Source organism: Balaenoptera ricei, chromosome 1 (assembly GCF_028023285.1).
Source record: "Balaenoptera ricei isolate mBalRic1 chromosome 1, mBalRic1.hap2, whole genome shotgun sequence".
In the NCBI taxonomy this organism is placed as follows: domain Eukaryota; kingdom Metazoa; phylum Chordata; class Mammalia; order Artiodactyla; family Balaenopteridae; genus Balaenoptera; species Balaenoptera ricei.
In genome coordinates, this window is record NC_082639.1 from 117,400,635 (window position 1) to 117,423,716 (window position 23,082).

Sequence of the window (23,082 nt, forward strand, 5' to 3'; positions counted from 1 at the left end):
GGTGTAGGAACTCCTCCCTTCCACCAGCCAACCCTCAGGGGTGCCAGTCCTGGAGGTCTGGTCTTTACTTTTGCTCCCCCTTCCCTCCTTCCCTCTCCCTCAGACCCGTGTGGCTGGAGGGTCCCTAGGTGGGCAGACGATCAGGCCCAGGATCTCAGCAGGTTTCTGGGGGCCCAAGTGGGAAGGAGAAACCTGGCCACGCTCCCTGTTGATCCTCTGCCCTCCCAGTGGTTCCCCAATTTCCCCCTTCAAGCGTGGGATCCCTTCCCCTCCTCCAGCCACCCCTCAGGGGGGCCAGTCCCCTCTGACCTCCACTTCTTCTACCCCTTCACTCCCCCCACACCCTACCTGGTTGCTGGGGGTTCCTCCTGTCCCCTTAGATGTTCGTGGTCCCCTACCGGTGCCCAGTAGGTGCCCTAGCTGTGAGAAGACGCGAATTCCGCATCCTCCTAGTACGCCATCTTGACTCCACCCCCTTATCATATGGTTTTTATTCTTCAATTTGTTGATGTGGTGTATCACACCGATTGATTTGCAGATATTGAAATTGATCAACTAATATTGATCATGGTGTATGATCCTTTTAATGTATTGTTGGATTCAGATTGCTAGTATTTTGTTGAGGATTTTTTCAAGCATGGTATCTGATGTATGTTTTCACTTGGAGCTGATTAGAAATTGTTATTTGGGTCATATGCTGGAGATGATGTTATTCCTTAAATGTTTGACCTAGGTAAGCAGATTCAAGTCTGATAATCCTAGATATTCAAATTCTGTTGTCAGCCAGAAACCAAGCTCTGTTCTCTCTCATAGGATTAGGAGAAGATGTGTCGTTTCTGAATTCCTTTGAAGACTTTCAGCAACTTACATGACATTGTGAAGGGCAGTTGTCCTGGAATAGATGGGCTTTCTGTAATGGAAAAAAGAGAAAAATAAAGTAGGTCAATAGGGACTAGAGCATCAGGCCACTCCTCATGGATATAGAGGTGGTTTGGAGAGCACTAACAGGCAGAAAAGGATATTGACAGCATAAGCAGGATGAAATTTCAAAAACAAGTAGGTTAAAAACTCAGTTATGTGTGGTGATCCTAATACAAGATAGCTTCTTGGATATGTTTTGGAGCTGTTCTGAGACTTTCTGTATCCTGCTGGTATTTGTGCATCTGTAAATTGGCCCCTTTACTTTTACTATATTTGCAAAGTCATAGGTCTGAGAAGAGAGGTAAGAATGTAAAAAGAGGTGTCAATCATAGGCTTACCTCTCGGGACTGTTGAACTTCAGAGTAAATTGTGGTGGAGTCATTGTTTTTCACAGGTTTTGGGATTTCCATTTCCTGTAAAACACAATCATACCAATTTGGCTCACATAAAGAGAAATGTACTCATGCACAGATACAGTAAGTCCCCTACCTATGAGACTTCAAGTTGTGATATTTCAAAGATGTGAACATGTGTTTGCATGTCCAATCACGTAAGTTAGTTCATGTGTCTGGTGTACATTGTCATGTCAAGTGGTTGTGTACTTGACAACAAAGTAAGTACACAAGCTTTTGTGTACTTACTTTGTGTAGCTTACTAATGAAGACCTGATAGAATTGGAGGCTCAAAGAAAGAAGAGAGACAAGAGGAAGAAGAAGTAATTGAAGAACTGAAGAGATTCATGATACAGGAAATGGCAAGGGGATTTTCTTTATTTGAGGAGGCACTGTTAGTTTTTGAGGCACAGGACCCAAATATAGAACAGTACATGAAGGTTGCAGCAGCCGTTCAGAATGCGATCCAGTGCTACTGTGTCATCTATGGTGAGAAAAAAAAAAAGCTACTACCCAGACATCACAGGATCATTTTTTCAAGAGAATAGATGAAATTGAATGCAGCAAGGAACCAGAACCTGTGCCATCAACGTCAGGCATGGGTGAAATTGCAGCTTGCCCTCCACCTCCTATTGCAGGAGATCCTTCAGCTCTGCCATCTCCCATGTCCTCTTCCTCTGCCAGTCAGTAACTCTTCTTGCCTGTTCACTCGATGCCAGCCCCTGTATGCCAGCTCTTGTACCATATTACTGTACTTTTCAAGGTACTGTACTGTAAGATTAAAAATGTTTTCTTTATTTTTTGTTTGTTTTTTATGTATTATTTGTGTGAAAAGTATTATAAACTTATTACAGTACAGTACTATATAGCTGATTGTGTTAATTGGGTATCTAGGCTACCTTTGTTGGACTTAAGAACAAATTGGACTTACGAGCACGCTCTCGGAACGGAACTCATTCGTATGTAAAGGACTTACTGTATATTCTTGGGAAAGGCAGTGTGACAAAAGAGGGATGATGTCAAAGTTCTTCAGGAGGAAGGCTAGGGAGTGTTTAGCAAGAGAAGCTGGAAACAAAGCACCACTAGCTCTTAAACCTGTGAAGGATTAGTCACCTTTCCTGAGCCCCAAACAGAAGCACAACACTCCAGCAAACCGGTGGGCTCAAGAACCAGAGAGAGACAGAAGGGCGACCTTGTTGGCAGGTGGTGTGAAGGAAAGAAAGCATTCTTGTCCTGCATCCAACTCTACACTCCTTCCTCCATTTTTAGGAACTAATCTACACACCAGATGGTTATTGTATTACATCTTTTGTCTCAGATCTTTACTACCTATAACTGGAGTTATTGCCTGCTTCATTTTGCCCCTGTGATTCTATTTGCCTGGTCATCATGTCATTGGGGTTCTCCGCAAGCATGGGGAACTGGTAGAGCAGGAATATCTTGTCTTAAGAATGTCTCTGCTTGGAATAAAAAGTCCGGCAGTAACAGAAGTCCCCCATGCTCATAGTTTTTGGCATTTTAAATTAATTAAGGTATATTTGGGGTGTTATCAAAACCTCTGAAACTCTTCAAAGTACCATGTTTTGCTAAGAAAAAGTTAACAAACTTGCCGGAAAGTTTCTTGTTTTGTTGAGAGTAATTCATCTTGTCTTCAAGAGGAAATTGGAAAGGCAATTGAAATATCTGAAATGAGAGCACTTCTTATTGTTTGCTAGCTTCAGAGTCTACTTTGCAAACATCTGTGAGGGGCTTTGTGAAGGGAGACTTGCTTGTGGAATCCAAGATTTTTAGCCAGACCATTGTTTCCATCAACTGAAGAATGCTGGCTCTCTTGGCTTATTTTTCAGAAGACATGGAAAATGGCCTCCCAGGATGTTTAGTGTTATTTAGAAATGTACCACCTGCAGGTGCTTTATTTTGGGGTTGATGGGGAATTACTGATGCATGGCGAGGATTTCCTGATGCCTGACCAAGGCCATCCTGTTATGTTGCTAGAGGGCAGGGGACGATTGAGGACTGCTCATGTCTTTAGTGTCCTCTACTGTTGAGGGATTGCAAATTCTTGCCCCTCTTTCCCTCTTTAGAGACTCTTCTGAGCTCCCCTATTTCCCCTACATCCAGGATGAGAAGCCCCCTGATACAGAACCGTGTCTTCTGGGGGCTCTCAAACTTAAATGAACTCTGATCCATCCAGCAAGTATTTACTGAGCATCATGCTAAGACGTAGGAGAAGAGAGAGGAAGACATAATTTTCACTTCCAGGCAGCTTGTAATTAAGCTGAAGGGACAAGACTTACTGATGCATTAAGCAGTTAGATTAAGCAATGTAAAGCAGGATATGAGTCAACATTCTACTGAGGTATGAGCAGTGAGGTCTAGAAAGGTCCTGCACAAAACTCTGCAGTTCTTGTCGCTGCCTTTGCCTCTCCTTAATGGTGTATGTCATTTGGATTTAGAAAAGTTTGGTGACAAGGTCATGTATAATGATGGTAAAAGTAATGACCATGAAGGAGTATAAACCTGAACGTACTCACCCTGTTTGAATGGGTGACCTGAGCATACACAGTGTTCCCTGGAGAGAAGGAAGCATACTCTAAGTTCCTCACAGTCTCTGCTGTTAACACAGGAAGGCACAGTCAGTAGCTGAAGGACTCTGGTTTGCTCTCCCAGGACCTTGTCTACCCCAGGCCATTCTCTGACCCCAGAGAGGCAGTTGTTCAAAGCATGGCCCTTCCTTAGGGTTCATTCAGTTTTGACAGTCTTTGGAGTTCTGGGTTGAACCAGAACATTCTCAGCCATGTGATCTATTTCTGACCTCATCTCCTCAGGGGCACATGGTCTTGAGCTATCCTAAAGCCTCAGAGTCTCCCTCTGGCTTCACAGGAAGGGAAGCTTCTGGGACCAAATAGCACTGCCTACACAGGAGCTAGAGAACCTCACTGGTGAGCATAATGGAGCCAGATTATTTCACATATATAATACTATTAAACTTTTCAGAGCTCCTTAGAGTGGGTTTGATTATACTAGAGATGAGGAACTGGAGGCTCAGAAAGTTTTACAGACTTGGTGCAAACTCACACAGGAAGTGATCAGACAAGAATTTGAATGCATGCCTTCTGACTCCAAACCTCATGTTGGGTCCTCCACGCATGAAGTCATGTATCTCTCACCCATGAAATGAGACTCAATGCCAATCTGAGTCCAGAGCCTGTGTTTCTGTGTCTATATCATACTTTCTTTTTTGACTGTGTCCACTCAATGCCCAAACCCCGGCTGAAGAGAGTGATGGGGTCAGGCAGTTTGTCTTTGGGCATTTGATGCTGTAATTCTGTCTTTACCCTGCACCTCCTGTTGATAATGGACAAGTCATGAGTCCTTTCACTGGCGCTTAAGCTCTCCATTGGCAGAGTGGGGAATGACCCTAATCCTACCCCAAGAAATTGCATGAGTGACCGGTTTGCATTCTTGTAAGGGACCCTGTAAGTCGCACAGGGGACAAACTTGCACAGTTCCAGGTCTTACCCCTTGCACCATCTGGTCCATCTGAGTAATGACATTCTGACTCCCTCCTCTCTCATTATCCAGCCCTCTGACCGCCCCCCTTTCCTTTTCCACTTGGTTCTTCCCATCTGTTTTATGATTGGGAGTTAAGAGTCTGGACGCTTACCAGGACACTGGGTTTGCTGAGTAGAGAATTGAAAGAAACCTGAAAAATAAAATCAGGGAAATTGAAATCTGTGACTATAGTGAGAGAAGCCTTCCACCCCCTACCCCTAGAGGTGTCTCTCTAGAGAGTGTGGTGGAAGGGGACCCGAAAGGGAAGGGCAGGCAGGCCCTGAGACTGGGTCCTGCATTTTCCAGTAAGACACTTTTCTAGGAGATTAGCACATGTGTATTCACAACCCAGGTGTTGTCCCAGTGGACCAGCTGAGCCAGGGTTTTCATCCTCCCTCCCTTTATCTATCTTCTACAAGACAGAGTCTTGTGGAGGTCCCAAACGCTAAGTCTCTGGAACCTTGGAGAAGAGACAGTAAGTAGGAAGAAAGGAAACCTATTTTTTTCCTGCAAACAAATAACGACACGATGATGACTACGACTATACATATTGAAGGAACTGCCACTACAATCCACATGGTATCCAGGTGTTCATTTTTTTCATTAGTAACACCTAAAAAGAAAAAAAAAAGAAGTTGCACTTGAGACACATCGAGTGAGGCCCAGAGTGGTTTTTTAGAGCCTCTACTGCATCTCTTCTAGACCATCTTTGGGGGTTGGGTGGGTTCATCTATACCCAGAGGCTCTGGGGGTCTGAGCAGGCTTTCTGGGAGTGGGAGTCCATTTAGGCAGACAGGGCATGGTGGAGCCTGGTAGAGCCAGTGGGAGGAAGCAATCCTGACTTCCCAAGGACTTTGCTCTTGGGCTCTGAGTGGGCTGGAGAAAGGGTTGGTGGAGGGGGAGGGAGGAAGGAGAGATCTCTGGGGGAGTGAGAGGCATGGAGCCCCTGGGGATGTCTGTCCCTTCCCAGTGTCACTTGGCTGTCTCCTACTGGGCCGCTGTTTTAGGAATCATAAAGAGCACGAGAGACACCCCACACCCCACAGCCACTCAAAGCTCTCAGAGAGACCTGAGACAGACTTACTTTTGCAAAGACTCTGGACAGAGACAGAGAAGGATGAATTGCTGACAGGATTCTCAGCTACGCAGGTGTAGGTCTCTTCATCGAAACTCTTGGGGTCCCAGGAGATAGTGAGGTTTGCTTCACTTTGAAGTGTGTTTCCTGAGACCTGCCACCTGAATAAGATGTTATCATTTGGATTCTCCACAGAGCAGGTCAGGTGGATCTCACAGGTCCTATTTTTAGACCATTTGGTGTGAGGGACAACTTGTAAGTTCCTCAGTCGTCCTGTGTGCAGAGAAGAGGCCTGTATTAAGGACAAATGGCTTGGCTCAGCCCTCTGTGAAAAATATCTCTCACCTCGATGTTTCTGTATTCCACCTGGCACTGCTGTGTACTCTGTAAATAACTCTGCATGTACTGCCTAGTTGATGACATCAAGGTCTGGGGTGACCAAATTATAAGGGACATCAGTATGAGACAGAATAGGCAGTGGGAGAGAGGGAAGGGAAAGACTGGGGTTGTCGCCAACTAGTCGGGTGATTTTGAGCTGATCACTTTAACTTTTGGAGCTCCAGTTTATTCCTGGGGGTCCTTGTAGCCCTTGTTCACTGCCCCTCATGTAAAGATAATTTGGAGACTAAGCTAAGGGCCAGCCCTACCTTAACCAGGTCAGAAACCAGAAGACCAGGCACACTTCTCCATTGTAAGAATTCCCTAGATGGGATGGAAGATAAAAGCTTAACACTCTTGGAGAACTGTATTTCCCACAAATCTGTGGGAATATTGGTTCTCACTGGAGCTGATGCTGGCTCAAATGATGACAAAGAGACCTTGATGTAGAGTGTCACCAAGTCAGAAAGGGAAATGTTGAGAACTAAAGAATTAGGAAAGGAAGAAGTGAAGAAACAGAGAGCAAGCATGAAATTCTGGGGAAGAAAGAAGTGCAATATATTTGAGACTACATATGTTGCAGAAATATCTGAGAGCAGAGACCAGAAAATATTACCTAGTAAGGTGTCAGTGGCTGTGAGTCAATGGGAATATGAAAGCAGTACAGAAAAGCCGTCTGACCTAGACTCTGCCCAAGGGTTGAAATAAAGGTGACCCAATAGAAACAGAATGACTCCAACTGTCTGATTAGAAGAGATTAAGTAATGCTTTAAGCCTAGCTGAGTAGGAGTGGTGGAACAATACCTTGCTATAACAGAATTTTCATGTCATGGCAAGAGTGTTGGATTTGGAGTTAGGAAGACCTAGGTTAGAATCATGGCTTTGTCATTTACTGGCTACATGGACAAATTTTAGTCTCTTCATGCCTAAGTTTCCTCATCTATAAAACTGGGCAATACCACTCTCACCACTATTATTCAACATAGTTTTGGAAGTGTTAGCCACAGCAATCAGAGAAGAAAAAGAAATAAAAGGAATCCAAATCAGAAAAGAAGAAGTAAAGCTGTCACTGTTTGCAGATGACATGATACTATACATAGAGAATCCTAAAGATGCTACCAGAAAACTACTAGAGCTGATCAATGAATTTGGTAAAGTAGCAGGATACAAAATTAATGCACAGAAATCTCTTGCATTCCTATATACTAATGATGAAAAATCTGAAAGTGAAATTAAGAAAACACTCCTGTTTACCACTGCAACAAAAAGAATAAAATATCTAGGAATTAACCTACCTAAGGAGACAAAAGACCTGTATGCAGAAAATTATAGGACACTGATGAAAGAAATTAAAGATGATACAAATAGATGGAGAGCTATACCATGTTCTTGGATTGGAAGAATCAACATTGTGAAAATGACTCTACTACCCAAAGCAATCTACAGATTCAATGCAATCCCTATCAAACTACCACTGGCATTTTTCACAGAACTAGAACAAAAAATTTCACAATTTGTATGGAAACACAAAAGACCCCGAATAGCCAAAGCAATCTTGAGAACGAAAAATGGAGCTGGAGGAATCAGGCTCCCTGACTTCTGACTATATTACAAAGCTACAGTAATCAAGACAGTTTGGTACTGGCACAAAAACAGAAACATAGATCAATGGAACAGGATAGAAAGCCCAGAGATAAAACCACGCACATATGGTCACCTTATCTTTGATAAAAGAGGCAAGAATATACAGTGGAGAAAAGACAGCCTCTTCAATAAGTGGTGCTGGGAAAATTGGACAGGTACATGTAAAAGTATGAAATTAGAACACTCCCTGACACCATACACAAAAATAAACTCAAAATGGATTAAAGACCTAAGTGTAAGGCCAGACACTATCAAACTCTTAGAGGAAAACATAGGCAGAACACTCTATGACATAAATCACAGCAAGATCCTTTTTGACCCAGCTCCTAGAGAAATGGAAATAAAAACAAAAATAAACAAATGGGACCTAATGAAACTTAAAAGCTTTTGCACAGCAAAGGAAACCATAAACAAGACCAAAAGACAACCCTCAGAATGGGAGAAAATATTTGCAAATGAAGCAACTGACAAAGGATTAATCTCCAAAATTTACAAGCAGCTCATGCAGCTCAATAACAAAAAAACAAGCAACCCAATCCAAAAATGGGCAGAAGACCTAAATAGACATTTCTCCAAAGAAGATATACAGATTGCCAACAGACACATGAAAGAATGCTCAACATCATTAATCATTAGAGAAATGCAAATCAAAACTACAATGAGTTATCATCTCACACCGGTCAGAATGGCCATCATCAAAAAATCTAGAAACAATAAATGCTGGAGAGGGTGTGGAGAAAAGGGAACACTCTTGCACTGTTGGTGGGAATGTAAATTGATACAGCCACTATGGAGAACAGTATGGAGGTTCCTTAAAAAACTAAAAATAGAACTACCATACGACCCAGCAATCCCACTACTGGGCATATACCCTGAGAAAACCATAATTCAAAAAGAGTCATGTACCAAAATGTTCATTGCAGCTCTATTTACAATAGCCAGGACATGGAAGCAACCTAAATGTCCATCAAGAGATGAATGGATAAAGAAGATGTGGCACATATATATACAATGGAATATTACTCAGCCATAAAAAGAAATGAAATGGAGGTATTTGTAATGAGGTGGATGGAGTTAGAGTCTGTCATACAGAGTGAAGTAAGTCAGAAAGAGAAAAACAAATAAAGTATGCTAACACATATATATGGAATCTAAGGAAAAAAAAAAAAGTCATGAAGAACCTAGTGGCAAGATGGGAATAAAGACACAGACCTACTAGAGAATGGACTTGAGGATATGGGGAGGGGGAGGGGTGAGATGTGACAGGGTGAGAGAGTGTCATGGACATATATACACTACCAAATGTAAAATAGATAGCTAGTGGGAAGCAGCTGCATAGCACAGGGAGATCAGCTCGGTGCTTTGTGACCACCTAGAGGGGTGGGATAGGGAGGGTGGGAGGGAGATGCAAGAGGGAAGAGATATGGGAACATATGTGTATGTATAACTGATTCACTTTGTTATAAAACAGAAACTAACACACCATTGTAAAGCAATTTTACTTCAATAAAGATGTTTAAAAAAAACTGGGCAATAATACTTACTTCTTGGGTAATTATGAGGATTAAATGAGATAGCATGTAGCACAGAAATGGCAAATATTTGGCATGAATATTACATCTCCTTCAGCCAATGTCTGTTGCTGACCTCAAAAACCTATCTTGATATCTTTCTTCACTTGATGAATGTATAACTATTGACTTGACATTTCCACCTGGTTATAATGTGTATCTCCAACTCAACATGTTCAAAAAGACTCCTGTTTTTCTCTCCAAAACCTTCTCAATCTGCAACTTTCCCCATCTTAGTTGACAACAACTGCATCCTTCCAGTCATCCAAGCCAAAAGCCCTGGAGTCATCCCTGACTCATCTTTTCCTCTCATACTCCCACATCACAAAATCCTGGTGGCTTTACCTCTAAAATATATCCAGAATCCAACCACTTCTCACTACCTCCACTGCCCCCACTCTGGTCCAAGCCAGTATTACCTCTTGCTTAGATAGTTGCAATGGCTTCCTAATTGGTTCAGTGGCTTCCACCCTTGTCCAAAGAGATCCTTTAAATAAGTAAGTTAAATTATATTACTTCTCTGCAAAATCCTCCAATAGTTGTCTATTCCCCCAAAATAGAAGCCAAAGTCCTTGGGATGGCTCTCATAGCCTTAGAAGATATGGATATGGCTCCCTACTTCCTTACTGACCTCATTTCCTATTGTTCTCTCTTACTCTGCTCCTTGATGTTTGACCTTCTTTATATTCCTTGAGCTGCCAGACACAGGGAGTGCTTGTGCGGGATGGCTTTTCATCCAGATATCTGCATGGCTCACTCTTTACCTCCAACATGTCTTGGCTCTAATGTCATCTTCTCAAAGAGGCCTATTATGACCACTCCATTTAAAATTGACCACTGCTCTCTGGCATTTCTGATGCTCCTTATTCTGTTCTAATCTCTCTTTCTCCATAGCACTCGCAGCTTACTGTGTCATTTGTTTATATATTATGTGTACTGTTTATTATTGCTCCCATATTCCCTACCCAGAATGTCAGTTCCATGAGGGCAGGGATCTTTGTTTTGTTCACTGATGTATTTCAAGGGTCTAAAACAGTGTCTTGTATATTATCCCTGGTTAACAAATATTGTTGACTCAGTGAATAAACAACATGACTCTGATATCTTTCTTAACACTGAATCCTAGGCAGTTACTCCCAATTAAGTGATATTGGCCCATAAGATCAAATCTTTGCCATCCCTAGCCTAGTACATACAGAACAATTGACCAGTGTTTTTTTTTTTTTAAAAAAAAACCTATATAATTTATATCTTAAAATTCCTTTACACAATTGTAAAACATGTTGGTGTAGCTTACACATCTCTCTGTGTATGTGCCTTTGAAGGAGAGGTACTCCAAAAGGCCCTGAGAAGGCATTGGCATTGGCATTCAGCCTCAGGAGTGTGGTTGTTGCAGAAGAAGTTGTGCTTGGTCACCTAAATAGTGACAGAAGAAACTTGTCTCAACAAGTGTAATGGAGCCTAGTACAGGGTCTAGGAGTCACAAGATTTAGGTTCTAATCTTAGCTCTGTCACTAACTGCTGTGCAATGCCATTGAATTGTTTTGTTGCTGGACCTCAGTCTAGCTCCAAATGCCATGCTTTTTACCACTAAGCTATAGTGCACACTTGCAGTCACATAGAATTGAAATATGTACCATTTTTCAGTCCATACACAATTAAACCCCATGATTTGACTCACTGAAGATCCTCAGATCATAACTGGTGAACAGTGAAGAGGTCAGTGTGGTTATCTGGGCGCTGTAAGTTCCTGTGTCTGCCATCGTCAGGTTGCTGAGCTGCAAGGAGTAGGACTTGGTGACCTTCAATCGATTTTTCCGCTTTGGGTCAGTCACCCTGTTTAGTGCTTCATTTGGCTCTATGAAGATGATAGATTTTCCATCATGAAGCCAGGTGATGGACATGATCTTCTCTTCCACAGGAGACTTCAGGGTAAGTGTTACAGACTCCCCCACGACCCCGTTCACAATCAATGGGGTTGAGCTGGTTTGTGAAACTGTGTTCCCTGTGAACACAGAAAGGAAACTGCTATAATTCTTCCTGCCCTCCCCCTGCTCCCCACACCCTTTCTCCATACTTTTCCAGTCAGTTAGAGCTCTCTGATACTGAAGCCCAGAAATATGATGAAAAAGGAAAGCGTTAAGAGGAGTGTTGAAATGGGCAATCACAGAGGCTCCACCCCAGCAAAATGTCTGGCACTCTTGTTTAATGAGTAGTTGGTCCAGATGATCCTGGCCAGTCTAACCTCCCACACTAGCTGGTCACTCCCGGGTCATGGCCACACTATCTGACCCCAGCCTCTGAGTTATCTGGGCATGAGATAGAGAGGGACAACTATATCAACTCTCTGGCACAGACTTCAAAACCCACAAGTCTTTGCTGATGAAATATAATCAAAGCTCGACATTTATTAAATACCTACTGTGTTCAGTATAGTAGGTTTGCGAGATTTAGAGGACTAATAATAGGAATTTACAGTTCTTACACATTATTTCATTGGACGCTGACAACAATTCTGTGAGGATGAATATTACCATCTCCATTTATAGACAAGGATCTGAGGCACAGAGTGGTTACCTAATTTTCCCAGGGTTACCTAGCTAAGGAATAACAGAGTCAAGATTCAGACCCAACTCCTTTGACTCTAACTACTTTGTGCTCTTTCCATGATACTAGAAGATATCTTTTCTTCTCCCAAAAGATTATTGTCTAGTAGTTGAGGAGATAAAAACTGATAAGCATAAAAGTAATACATATAACTTCAAAGTAACATATAATGACTATACTCTCATGAGCCTATCTCAGAGCCATTAATATTCAAGCAAAAAAGGTGAAATAGTCACAATCATTCTTAAAGAAGATGTTTCTTTACCATCCTTTGCCAAATTCCTAGCATTTATCATACCATTTTTAGCTCTCTGTTTACTTGTTTGTCCAGCTGACCATGCCTTAATTATCTTTATATCTCAGCACTGTGCCTGATACAAAGTAGGATCTGGAAATATTTGAGTGAATCAATGAATAACCATTACCACAACCTCAACCTTTTCAAGACTTCTTAATTCTCAGGAGAGGATCTGAGTAGGGGAGGAAATGTCTCTTGGGATCTTTGCACTCAGCTCCTGGGTGACCTCATATTTCCTCTCTTTTTCTCAAATTGTCATATGCATGCCCGTCACATGAACACTGCCATCAATTCCCCCTCTTTATTACATCTTTCCCATCAGCACTTTAACATGCCGATGTTTGTCATTTGACCCTTCTTCCCTCTTGGAATCACATGGGTGAATATCACAAGCAAAATCTTGAGTGAAAAAAGAAAATATAAATACAAATAGAATACAGTGGCATGCTTACATTTATTTAAAGTTAAAAAACAGGCAAAACAAATCTATTCTTTTAGAAGTCAAGATAGGGTTACCTTTGAGGAGGAGGGAAGGATAACATGTAGGAGGGAGCATAGAGGGGGTTTTCTGGGCTGCTGGTAATGTGCCATTTCTTAACCTGTGTCTGGATACACAGATTTATTCATTTTATGATCATTCATTGAGCTGACACTTAGGATTTGTAATTTTCTCTTTGTATGCTATATTTCAGTAAAAGAGGTTAAAACAACAAGAAAAAACAAAACAAAGCAATTACAATGGCCTATGAGGGCCAGAATGATCTGGTCATTTTTCTCTTTTTAGCCTAATTTCCTATAACTCTCCCCCTTGTTCCCTTTGCTCACACTATACTGGCCTGGTTATTCCTTGAACAGGCCAGAGTTGTACACTTGTAATTCCCTCTGCCTAGAATGTTCTTCCCCCAGGTGTCCACATGGCTCACTCTTTCGTCTCCATAAGGTCTTTAATGCAAACATTCCCTCTCAAGGAGGCCTTCTGTGACCACACTTTCCTCACCACAAGCCCTCACTCCTGTGTACTCACTGCCTTTGAATTTGTTTTTCTCTGTAATACTTACTTTCTACCATATTTTGTAATTTGCATATTTGTTTTTTTGTTCTTTTTCCCTTCTATAAGAATGTAAGCTCCATGAAAGCAAGGATTTTTTCTCTCTTGTTCACAGTGATGGACATTCTTGAACAGTGCTTGGCACATAGTAGGCACCCAATGAATATTGCTGAGTGAATGAGCACAGCTCCATCCCTTGTTTTGGAGGTTCTCTGCCCAGGATGTTTAGGACAAGTTTCTCTTTGTAAGGGGTCTCAGCATACCCTGTGGCCCAAGGACTCTCCAGGAAATGTTCTTCCTTCTCTAGCACAGACCTTTAAGTTTCCTTTGTTTTTATAGATTGAAATCATTCATTTATTTAACAGGCCATTCATTGTACTATTTGCTCAGCTCTATGCCAATTCAGTGAGTAAAAGCCTTAGAAATCATGGCATTCAGACCATATTTATTAGATTCCTTTTATGTACCAGTTTCTGGACTGAAGACTGAATATAGAAATGAATAAGACATTATCCGTCCTCTGGATTCACCGTGTGGTAGAGGAGTCTGACAGGTAAACATGTAGCTATGGTGTGGTGAGTTAGGCATTGACCTAGGATAGGGTTTGCTTCTGCATTGCCCTCATACCACTAATTGCACCCTGCACACTCAATATCAAGTGTTTCTTTCTCTTAGATATAATTAAAATGTTCTTTTCCTCTATTTTTCATAATCTTGAGGGTAGGGATTATGCTTATTATCTCTGTATTCCTAGCATTTAGCACAATTTTGAGCTCAATAAATGTTGAATTGATAGAGATAAATGCTCTATAGGAGCACAAATAGTGAAAATGATGGGGCAGAAAGGATTGGGGGTTGTCAGGGAACACTTCGCAGAGAAGATAACATTGTAGTATGGTTTTGAATAAAAACAAGAAGTTCTCCATTGCTTGATTATTTCAAGAATGCCCAGCTCTTTCTTTGCTCTGTTGTTCCCTTTGCCTGAAATACCTTGCTCACATTTTCCCATCTGGTGAGCTCCTATTTATCCTTCAAGGATAAGTTCAAATATCTGTTTGCCTTTGCTTATATTTGTGGGGTTTGCATTGGTACAGGGGAAGAGAAAGGAGTTTGTGGTGGGAGAAGAGGAGAAGTTATAGAAGGAGGAGAAGGGGTTGGTAGAAGAATTCCCTGTAAGTCTAAGAAAAAAAAGAAGAGCCACAGTGCTTAAGAAAGGTGAAGGTAAGAAGTTACTGAAAAAGCTCATAGGCTCCTCTGAAAGACTTTGGACTGAAGGAGAGCTGCTTTGGGGCCCAGATGATGTGGTGTGGCCCAGAAGGCACAAGAAGGCCTTTTTCTCTAATCTGCCTGGAATCAGCACTGATGCTTTGGGAATGTCCTGGGTCAGCATCCTTGGCATGAATATCCATGTCCTCTGCAGAGCATTGAGGTCTTCTGTAAGTGGTTCAGCGGGCAGCAGATTTGGGGGACTAGAACCAGAAGAGACTAAGAATTGGGAGGATGCCTCATGACCTTAACAGAAGGCTGCTTTGGGGGCCTATGGGAAGCATCCCTTATAAGTCACTGGGAGCCACTTGGAGCATGGGGGTGGTGCTGAGGTCCATCCTCTGGTGTGGATGTTCAGTCAGCAGAAATTTGGGGTATGTTTGTTTACGTTTCACTCACTCTGGAAACATGAGTAATGTATCAGTCAGCTCTTTATGTCCCCAGAATCTGGCCCAGGGAACTTGGAATACTAAGTAGGTTGAGATTAGAATGTAAAGTGTCTTGAATGATTATCTGAATGATTTTTTTTGAATGTATTAAGAAACATGGAGTATTTTTGAGAAATGAAAAGGAATAAAGAAAGCAGGGGTCTTCCCTGGTGGCACAGTGGATAGGAGTCTGCCTGCCAATGCAGGGGACATGGGTTCGATCCCTGGTCCGGGAGGATCCCACATGCCTTGGAGCAATTAGACCCGTGCACCACAACTACTGAGCCTGCGCTCTGGAGCCCGTGAGCCACAACTACTGAAACCCATGTGCCACAACTACTGAAGCCTGCATGCTTAGATCCCATGCTCTGCAACAAGAGAGGCCACTGCAGTGAGAAGCCCGTGCACTGCAACAAAGGGTAGCCCCCGCTCGCCGCAACTAGAGGAAGCCCGCATGCAGTGGTGAAGACCCAACACAGCCAAAAATTAAAAAAAAAAAAAAAAAAAAGCAGGTAAGGCTGAACTGATTCTGAAAAAGAGAAAAGTCAGAGAAACTTTGGGATATCTAACCTAGGGGAATGGCTTAGGCCTAGGACTGGCTTAGTCCTATCTATAGGAAAAAGAGATACAGTGGGTTGTTTCAGCTCAGTATGAAACAAGTTCAGAAGGAGGGTAGGGGCTGATTTCTCAAGAGCTTTAATAGAGAAGGGAAGAGATATATCAGGCAGGATCTTGAGTAAGACAAGTGAAAATGAAAATACAACATACCAAAACTTACAGGGTGCAGCGATCACAGTGCTCAGAGGGAAAATTTGTTCTTTGAAAAGATCAGGAAGATTGACATATTTGTAGCTAGATTAATTAAGAGAAAAATAGAGAAAGCTCAAATTCCTAAAATTAGAAATGAAAGAGTGGACATTACTGCAGACCTTATAGAAATAAAAACGATTATAAGAGAATATTATGAATAACTGTATGGCAACAAATTAGATAGCCTAGATGAAATAGACAAATTTCTATACACAAACAGATTACCAAGACTGACTTAAGAAGAAATAGAAAATCTAAGAGGACCTTTAACAAGTAAAGAGATTGAATCAGTAATCAAAAACCTTCTGGCAAAGAAAAATCCAGGACCAGATGGCTTCACTGGTGAATTCTACCAAATATTTAAAGAATAATTAACATCAATACTTCTCAAACACTTCCCCCAAAAAGAAGAGGAGAAAACACTTTCTAATTCATCCTATGAGGCCGGCATTACCTTTACCAAAGCCAAAGATATCATACACACACACACACACACACACACACGAACGCACGCACAAACTATGGACCACTATCCCTTATAAGTATTGATGTAAAAACCCTCAACAAAATATTAACAAACTGAATCCAGCTGCATATTAAAAAGATTATACACCAAGACTAATTGGAATTTATTTCAGGAATGCAAGAGTGATTCAACATATGAAAATCAATCAATGCAATATACTACATTAATAGAATTAAAGAAAAAAGACACATTATCATCTCAATTAATACAGAAAAAACATTTAACAAAATCCAACACTGTTTCACACATAAGAATCTAAGAATAGAAGGGAAATTCCTCACCTTGATAAAAGGCATTTGAGAAACCCACATCTAACATTCTATTCAAAAATGAAAGGGACTTCCCTGGTGGTGCAGTGGTTAAGAATCCACCGGCCAATGCAGGGGACATGGGTTTGATCCCTGATCCCAGAAGATCCCACATGCCGTGGAACAACAAAGCCCGTGCGCCACAACTACTGAGCCTGTGCTCTAGAGCCCACGAACCACAACTACTGAGCCTATGTGCCACTACTACTGAAGCCTGCATGCCTAGAACCCGTGTTCCACAACAAGAGAAGCCACTGCAATGAGAAGCCTGCCTACTGCAATGAAGAGTAACCACAGCTCACTGCAGCTAGAGAAAGCCCACCCACAGCAACAAAGACCCAATGCAGCCAAAAATAAATAAATAAATAAATAAATAAATAATAAAGAATGAAAGACTGAAAGCCTTTCACCTAAGACCAGGAACAAGATAACAATGCCTACTTTCATCACTTCTATTTAACATTGTACTGGAAGTTCTAGTTAGAGCAATTAGACAAGAAAAATAATAAAAGGTATCTTAATTGGAAAGGAAGAAGTGAAACTATTCCTATTCACAGAGGACATGATCTTATAGATAGAAAATCCTAGAGTCCACAAAAATAGATTGGTTCAAAATGGCAGAGTAGAAGGACATGCGCTCATCTCCTCTTGCGAGAGCACCAAAATCACAACTAACTGCTGAACAACATTGACAGGAAGATGCTGGAACCCACCAAAAATAAAATACCCCACATCCAAAGACAAAGGAGAAGTTGCACTGAGACAGTGGGAGGGGCGCAATCATGATAAAATCAAATCCATACCTGCCAGGTGGGCGATCCACAAACTGGAGAACAATTATACCACAGAAGTTCTCCCACTGGAGAGAAGGTTCTGAGCCCAATATCAGGCTTCCCAGCCTGGGGGTCTGGCAATGGGACTAGGAATCCCCAGGGAATCTGACTTTGAAGGTCAGTGGGATTTGATTGAAGGACCTCCAAAGCACTGGGGGAAACAGAGACTCCACTCTTGGAGGTCACACACAAAGTTTTGTGTGCATGAGGATCTGGCTAAAGGAGCAGTGACCCCATAGGAGACTGAACCAAACCTACCTGCTAGTGTTGGAGGGTCTCCTGCAGAGACAGGGGGCAGCTGTGGCTCACCACAGGGACAAGGTCACTGGCAGCAGCAGTTCTGGGAAGTACTCACTGGTGTGAGCTCTCCCACAGGCTGCCACTAGCCCCACCATATAGCCTGTAGGCTCCAGTGCTGGGTCGCCTCAGGCCAAACAACTAACAGGGAGGGAACACAGCCCCACCCATCAGCAGACAAGTGGTTTAAGGTTTTACTGAGCACAGGCCCTGCTCACCAGAGCAAGACCCAGTTCTACCCACCTCCAGTCCCTCCTATCAGGAAGCTTGCACAAGCCTCTTGGATAGTCTTATCCATCAGAAGGCAAACAGCAGAAGCAAGAAGGACTACAATCCTACAGCCTGCAGAACAAAAACCATAGTCACAGAAAGATAGACCACATGAAAAGGCAGAGGACTATGTCCCAGATGAAGGAACAAGATAAAACCCCAGAAAAATAACAAAATGAAGTGGAGCTAGGCAACCTCCCAGAAAAAGAATTCAGAATAATGATAGTGAAGATGATCAAGGATCTTGGAAAAAGAATGGAGGCAAAGATTGAGAAGATGCAAGAAATGTTTAACAAAGACCAAGAAGAACTAAAGAACAAACAGAGATGAACAATACAACAACTGAAGTGTAAACTATACTGGAAGGAATCAATAGCAGAATAACTGAGGCAGAAGAACTATCATTATTCTGAATTCTTTTTCAGGTAGACTTCCTATTTCCTCTTCATTTGTTTGGTTTGGTGGTTTTTACCTTGCTCCTTCATCTGCTGTGTATTTCTCTGTCTTCTCATTTTGCTTCACTTACTGTGTTTGGGGTCTCCTTTTCACAGGCTGCAAGTTCGTAGTTCCCATTGTTTTTGGTGTCTGCCCCCAGTGGTCCAGTGGCTAAGGTTGGTTCAGTGGGTTGTGTAGGCTTCCTGGTGGAGGGGACTAGTGCCTGTGTTCTGGTGGATGAGGCTGGATCTTGTCTTTCTGGTGGTCACGATCACGTCCGGTGGTGTGTTTTGGGGTGCTTGTGACCTTATTATGATTTTAGGCAGTCTCTCTGCTAATGGGTGGGGTTGTGTTCCTGTCTTGGTAGTTGTTTGGCATAGGGTGTCCAGCACTGTATCTTGCTCGTCATTGAGTGGAGCTGGGTCTTAGTGTTGAGATGGAGATCTCTGGGAGAGCTTTTGCTGTTTGATATTACGTGGAGCTGGGAGGTCTCCGGTGGACCAATGTCCTGAACTCAGCTCTCCCACCTCAGAGGCACAGGCCTAACACACAGCCAGAGCACCAAGACCCTGCCAGCCACACAGCTCAGAAGAAAAGGGCAAAAAACAAGAAAGAAAGAAAGAAAATAATAAAATACAAGTTATTAAAAATAATTATTAAAATTAAAAAAATAATAAAAAAAGAAAAAAAAAAAAAGAAACAAAGAAGAGAGCAACCAAACCAAAAAACAAATCCACCAATGATAACAAGTGCTAAAAATTATACTAAAAAAAAAAAACAACAAAAAAACGGACAGACAGAACCCTAGGACAAATGGTAAAAGCAAAACTATACAGACGAAGTTACACAAAGAAGCATACACATACACATTCACAAAAAGAGAAAAAGGAAAAAAATCTATCTATCTATCTATCATCTATCTATCTATCTATATATAAAAGGAGGAAGAGAGCAACCAAATCAATAAACAAATCTTCCAATGCTAATAAACTCTAAATACTAAACTAAGATAAACACAAAGCCAGGAACAAATTAGATGCAGAAAGCAAACCCCAAGTCTACAGTTGCTCCCAAAATCCACCGCCTCAATTTTGGGATGATTTGTTGTCTATTCAGGTATTCTACAGATGCAGGGTACATCAAGTTGACTGTGGAGATATAATCCACTGCTCCTGAGGCTGCTGGGAGAAATTTCCCTTTCTCTTCTTTGTTTGCACAGCTCCTGGGGTTCAGTTTTGGATTTTGCCCCGCCTCTGCGTGTAGGTCACCTGAGGGCGTCTGTTCTTTGCTCAGACAGGATGGGGTTACAGTAGCAGCTGATTAGGGGGTTCTGGCTCACCCAGGCTGGGGGGAGGGAGGGGTACGGAATGTCAGGTGAGCCTGTGGCGGCAGAGGCTGGGGTGACATTGCAACAGCCTGAGGCGTGCTGTGTGTTCTCCTGGGGAAGTTGTCCCTGGATCACGGGACCCTGGTCGTGGCGGGCTGCACAGACGCCCAGGAGGGGAGGTGCGGATAGTGACCTGCTTGCACACAGGCTTCTTGGTGGCTGCAGCAGCAGCCTTAGCATCTCATGCCCGTCTCTGGTGTCTGTGTTGATAGCTCGCACCTGTCTCTGGAGCTCATTTAGGCGGTGCTGTGAATCCCCTCTCCTCATGCACCCCTAAACAATGGTCTCTTGCCTCTTAGTCAGGTCCAGACTTTTTCCCGGACTCCTTCCCCACTAGCTGTGGAGCACTAGCCCCCTTCAGACTGTGTTCATGCAGCCAACTCCAGTCCTCTCCCTGGGACCTGACCTCCAAAGCCCAAGCCTCAGATCCCAGCCCCCACCTACCCCGGCTGGCGAGCAGACAAGCCTCTCAGGCTGGTGAGTGCTGGTCGGCACCGATTCTCTGTGTGGGAATCTCTCCACTTTGCCCTCTGCACCCCTGTTGCTGCACTCTCCTCCATGGCTCTGAAGCTTCCCCCCCCGCCCATCCCCCATCTCCACCAGTGAAGGAGCTTCCTAGTGTGTGGAAACTTTTCCTCCTTCACAGCTCCCTCCCAGAGGTGCAGGTCCCTTCCCTATTCTTTTATCTCTGTTTTTTTCTTTTTTCTTTTGCCCTACCCAGGTACGTGGGGAGTTTCTTGCCTTTTGGGAAGTCTTAGGTCTTCTGCCAGCATTCAGTAGGTGTTCTGTAGGAGTTGTTCCACATGTAGATGTATTTCTGATGTATTTGTGGGGAGGAAGGTGATCTGCACGTCTTACTCCTCCACCATCTTGAAGGTCTCTCAGGCATGATATATTTAAAATGATGGAAGGGAAGAACCTACAACCAAGAATACTCTACCCAGCAAGACTCTCATTCAGATTTGAAGGAGAAGTCAAAACCTTTACAGACAAGCAAAAGCTAAGAGAATTCAGCACCACCAGACCAGCCTTGCAACAAATGTTAAAGAAACTCCTCTAGGCAGGAAAGAGACTAGCAACTTAAAACAACAACAACAAACAAACAAACAAACAAAAACAACAACCACAAAAAAACCTTGCACATATATAGACTGATATATCAAAACCTCATGGGAACAGCAAACCCAAAAACTGCAACAGATACTCACACACAAAAGAAAAAGCAACCCAAACACAACACTAAAGACAGTCATCAAGTCACAAGAGAAAAGAACAAAAGAGGAAGGGAAGAAAAAAGACCAACAAAAACAAACCCAAAACAACTAAGAAAATGGCAATACGAATGCATATATTGATAATTATCTTAAATGTAAATGGATTAAATGTGCCAACCACAAGACATAGACTGGTTGAGTGGATAAAAAAACAAGACTTGTATATATGCTGTCTACAAGGGACCCACCTCAGACCTAGGGACACATACAGACTGAAAGTGAGGGGATGGAAGAAGGTATTCCATGCAAATGGAAACCAAAATAAAGCTGGAGTAGTAATACTCATATCAGACAAAATAGACTTTAAAATAAAGACTGTTTTAAGAGATAAAGAAGGACACTACATAATGATCAAGGGATCAGTCCAAGAAGAAGATATAGCAATTGTAAATATATATGCACCCAACATAGGAGCACCTCAATATATAAGGCAAGTACTAACAGCCATAAAGGGAGAAATCAGCAGTAACATGATAATAATGGGGGACTTTAACACCCCACTTTCACTAATGGACAGATCATCTGGACAGAAAATCAATAAGGAAATACAGGCCTTAAATGACACATTAGACCAAATGGACTTAATTTATATTTATAGAGCATTCCATCCAAAAGCAGCAGAATACATCTTCTTCTCAAGTGTACATGGAACATTCTCCAGGATTGACCACATGCTGGGCCACAAGGCAAGCCTCAGTAAATTTAAGAAAATTGAAATCATATCAAGCATCTTTTCTGATCACAACGTTATGAGATTAAAAATAAACCACAGGAAAAAAACTATAAAAAACACAAACATGTGGAGGCTAAAAAATATGCTACTAAAGAACCAATGGATCATTAAAGAAATAAAAAGGAAATTAAAAAATACCTACAGACAAATGAAAATGAAAGCACAATGATTCAAAACCTATGGGATGCCTCAAAAGCAGTTCTAAGACGGAAGTTTATAGCAATACAATCTTACCTCAGGAAACAATAAAAATCTCAAATGAACAACCTAACCTTACACTTAAAGTTACTAGAGAAAGAAGAAGAATAACAACAAAAAAACCCCCAAAGTTACTAGGAGGAAAGAAATCATAAAGATCAGAGCATAAATAAATCAAATAGAGACAAGGAAAACAGTAGCAAAGATCAATGAAACTAAAAGCTGGTTCTTTGAAAAGGTAAACAAAATTGATAAACGTTTAGCCAGGCTCATCAAGAAGAAAAGGGAGAGGATTCAAATCAATAATATTGGAAATGAAAAAGGAGGAGTTACAAATGACACCACAGAAATACAAAGGATCATGAGAGACTACTACAAGCAACTGTATGCCAATAAAATGGACAACCTGGAAGAAACAGACAAATTCTTAGAAAGGTAGAGTCACCCAAGAATGAACCAGGAAGAAATAGAAAATATGAACAGACCAATCACAAGTACTGAAATGGAAACTGTGATTAAAAAACTCCCAAAAAACAAAAGTCCAGGACCTGATGGCTTCACAGGCGAATTCTATCAAACATTGAGGGAGGAGCTCACACTTATCCTTTTGAAACTGTTCCGAAAAATTGCAGAGGAAGGAAAATTCCCAAACTCATTCTATGAGGCCACCATCACCCTGACACGAGACAAAGATACCACGAAAAAGGAAAATTACAGGCCAATATCACTGATGAGCATAGACTCAAAAATCCTCAATAAAATACTAGCAATCTGAATCCAACAGTACATTAAAAGGATCATATACCATGATCAAGTGGGATTTATCCC

At 42.0% G+C, this 23,082-nt stretch overlaps 1 protein-coding gene across 1 annotated transcript in view; it reads right to left on the reverse strand.

Moving 5' to 3' along the window:
- Window positions 1–799: 799 nt before the first annotated feature.
- SLAMF6 (SLAM family member 6) overlaps window positions 800–23,082 on the reverse strand; it is a 30,606-nt gene continuing 8,323 nt past the window's right edge. The window contains exons 2-8 of the mRNA XM_059902756.1: window positions 11,218–11,541; window positions 5,953–6,216; window positions 5,416–5,481; window positions 4,981–5,019; window positions 3,848–3,927; window positions 1,260–1,334; window positions 800–910 (exon numbers count right to left, since the gene is read on the reverse strand). Coding sequence (XP_059758739.1) covers window positions 857–910; window positions 1,260–1,334; window positions 3,848–3,927; window positions 4,981–5,019; window positions 5,416–5,481; window positions 5,953–6,216; window positions 11,218–11,541 — 902 coding nt within the window. The 3' untranslated portion in view covers window positions 800–856. The remainder of the gene's footprint in view (window positions 911–1,259; window positions 1,335–3,847; window positions 3,928–4,980; window positions 5,020–5,415; window positions 5,482–5,952; window positions 6,217–11,217; window positions 11,542–23,082) is intronic.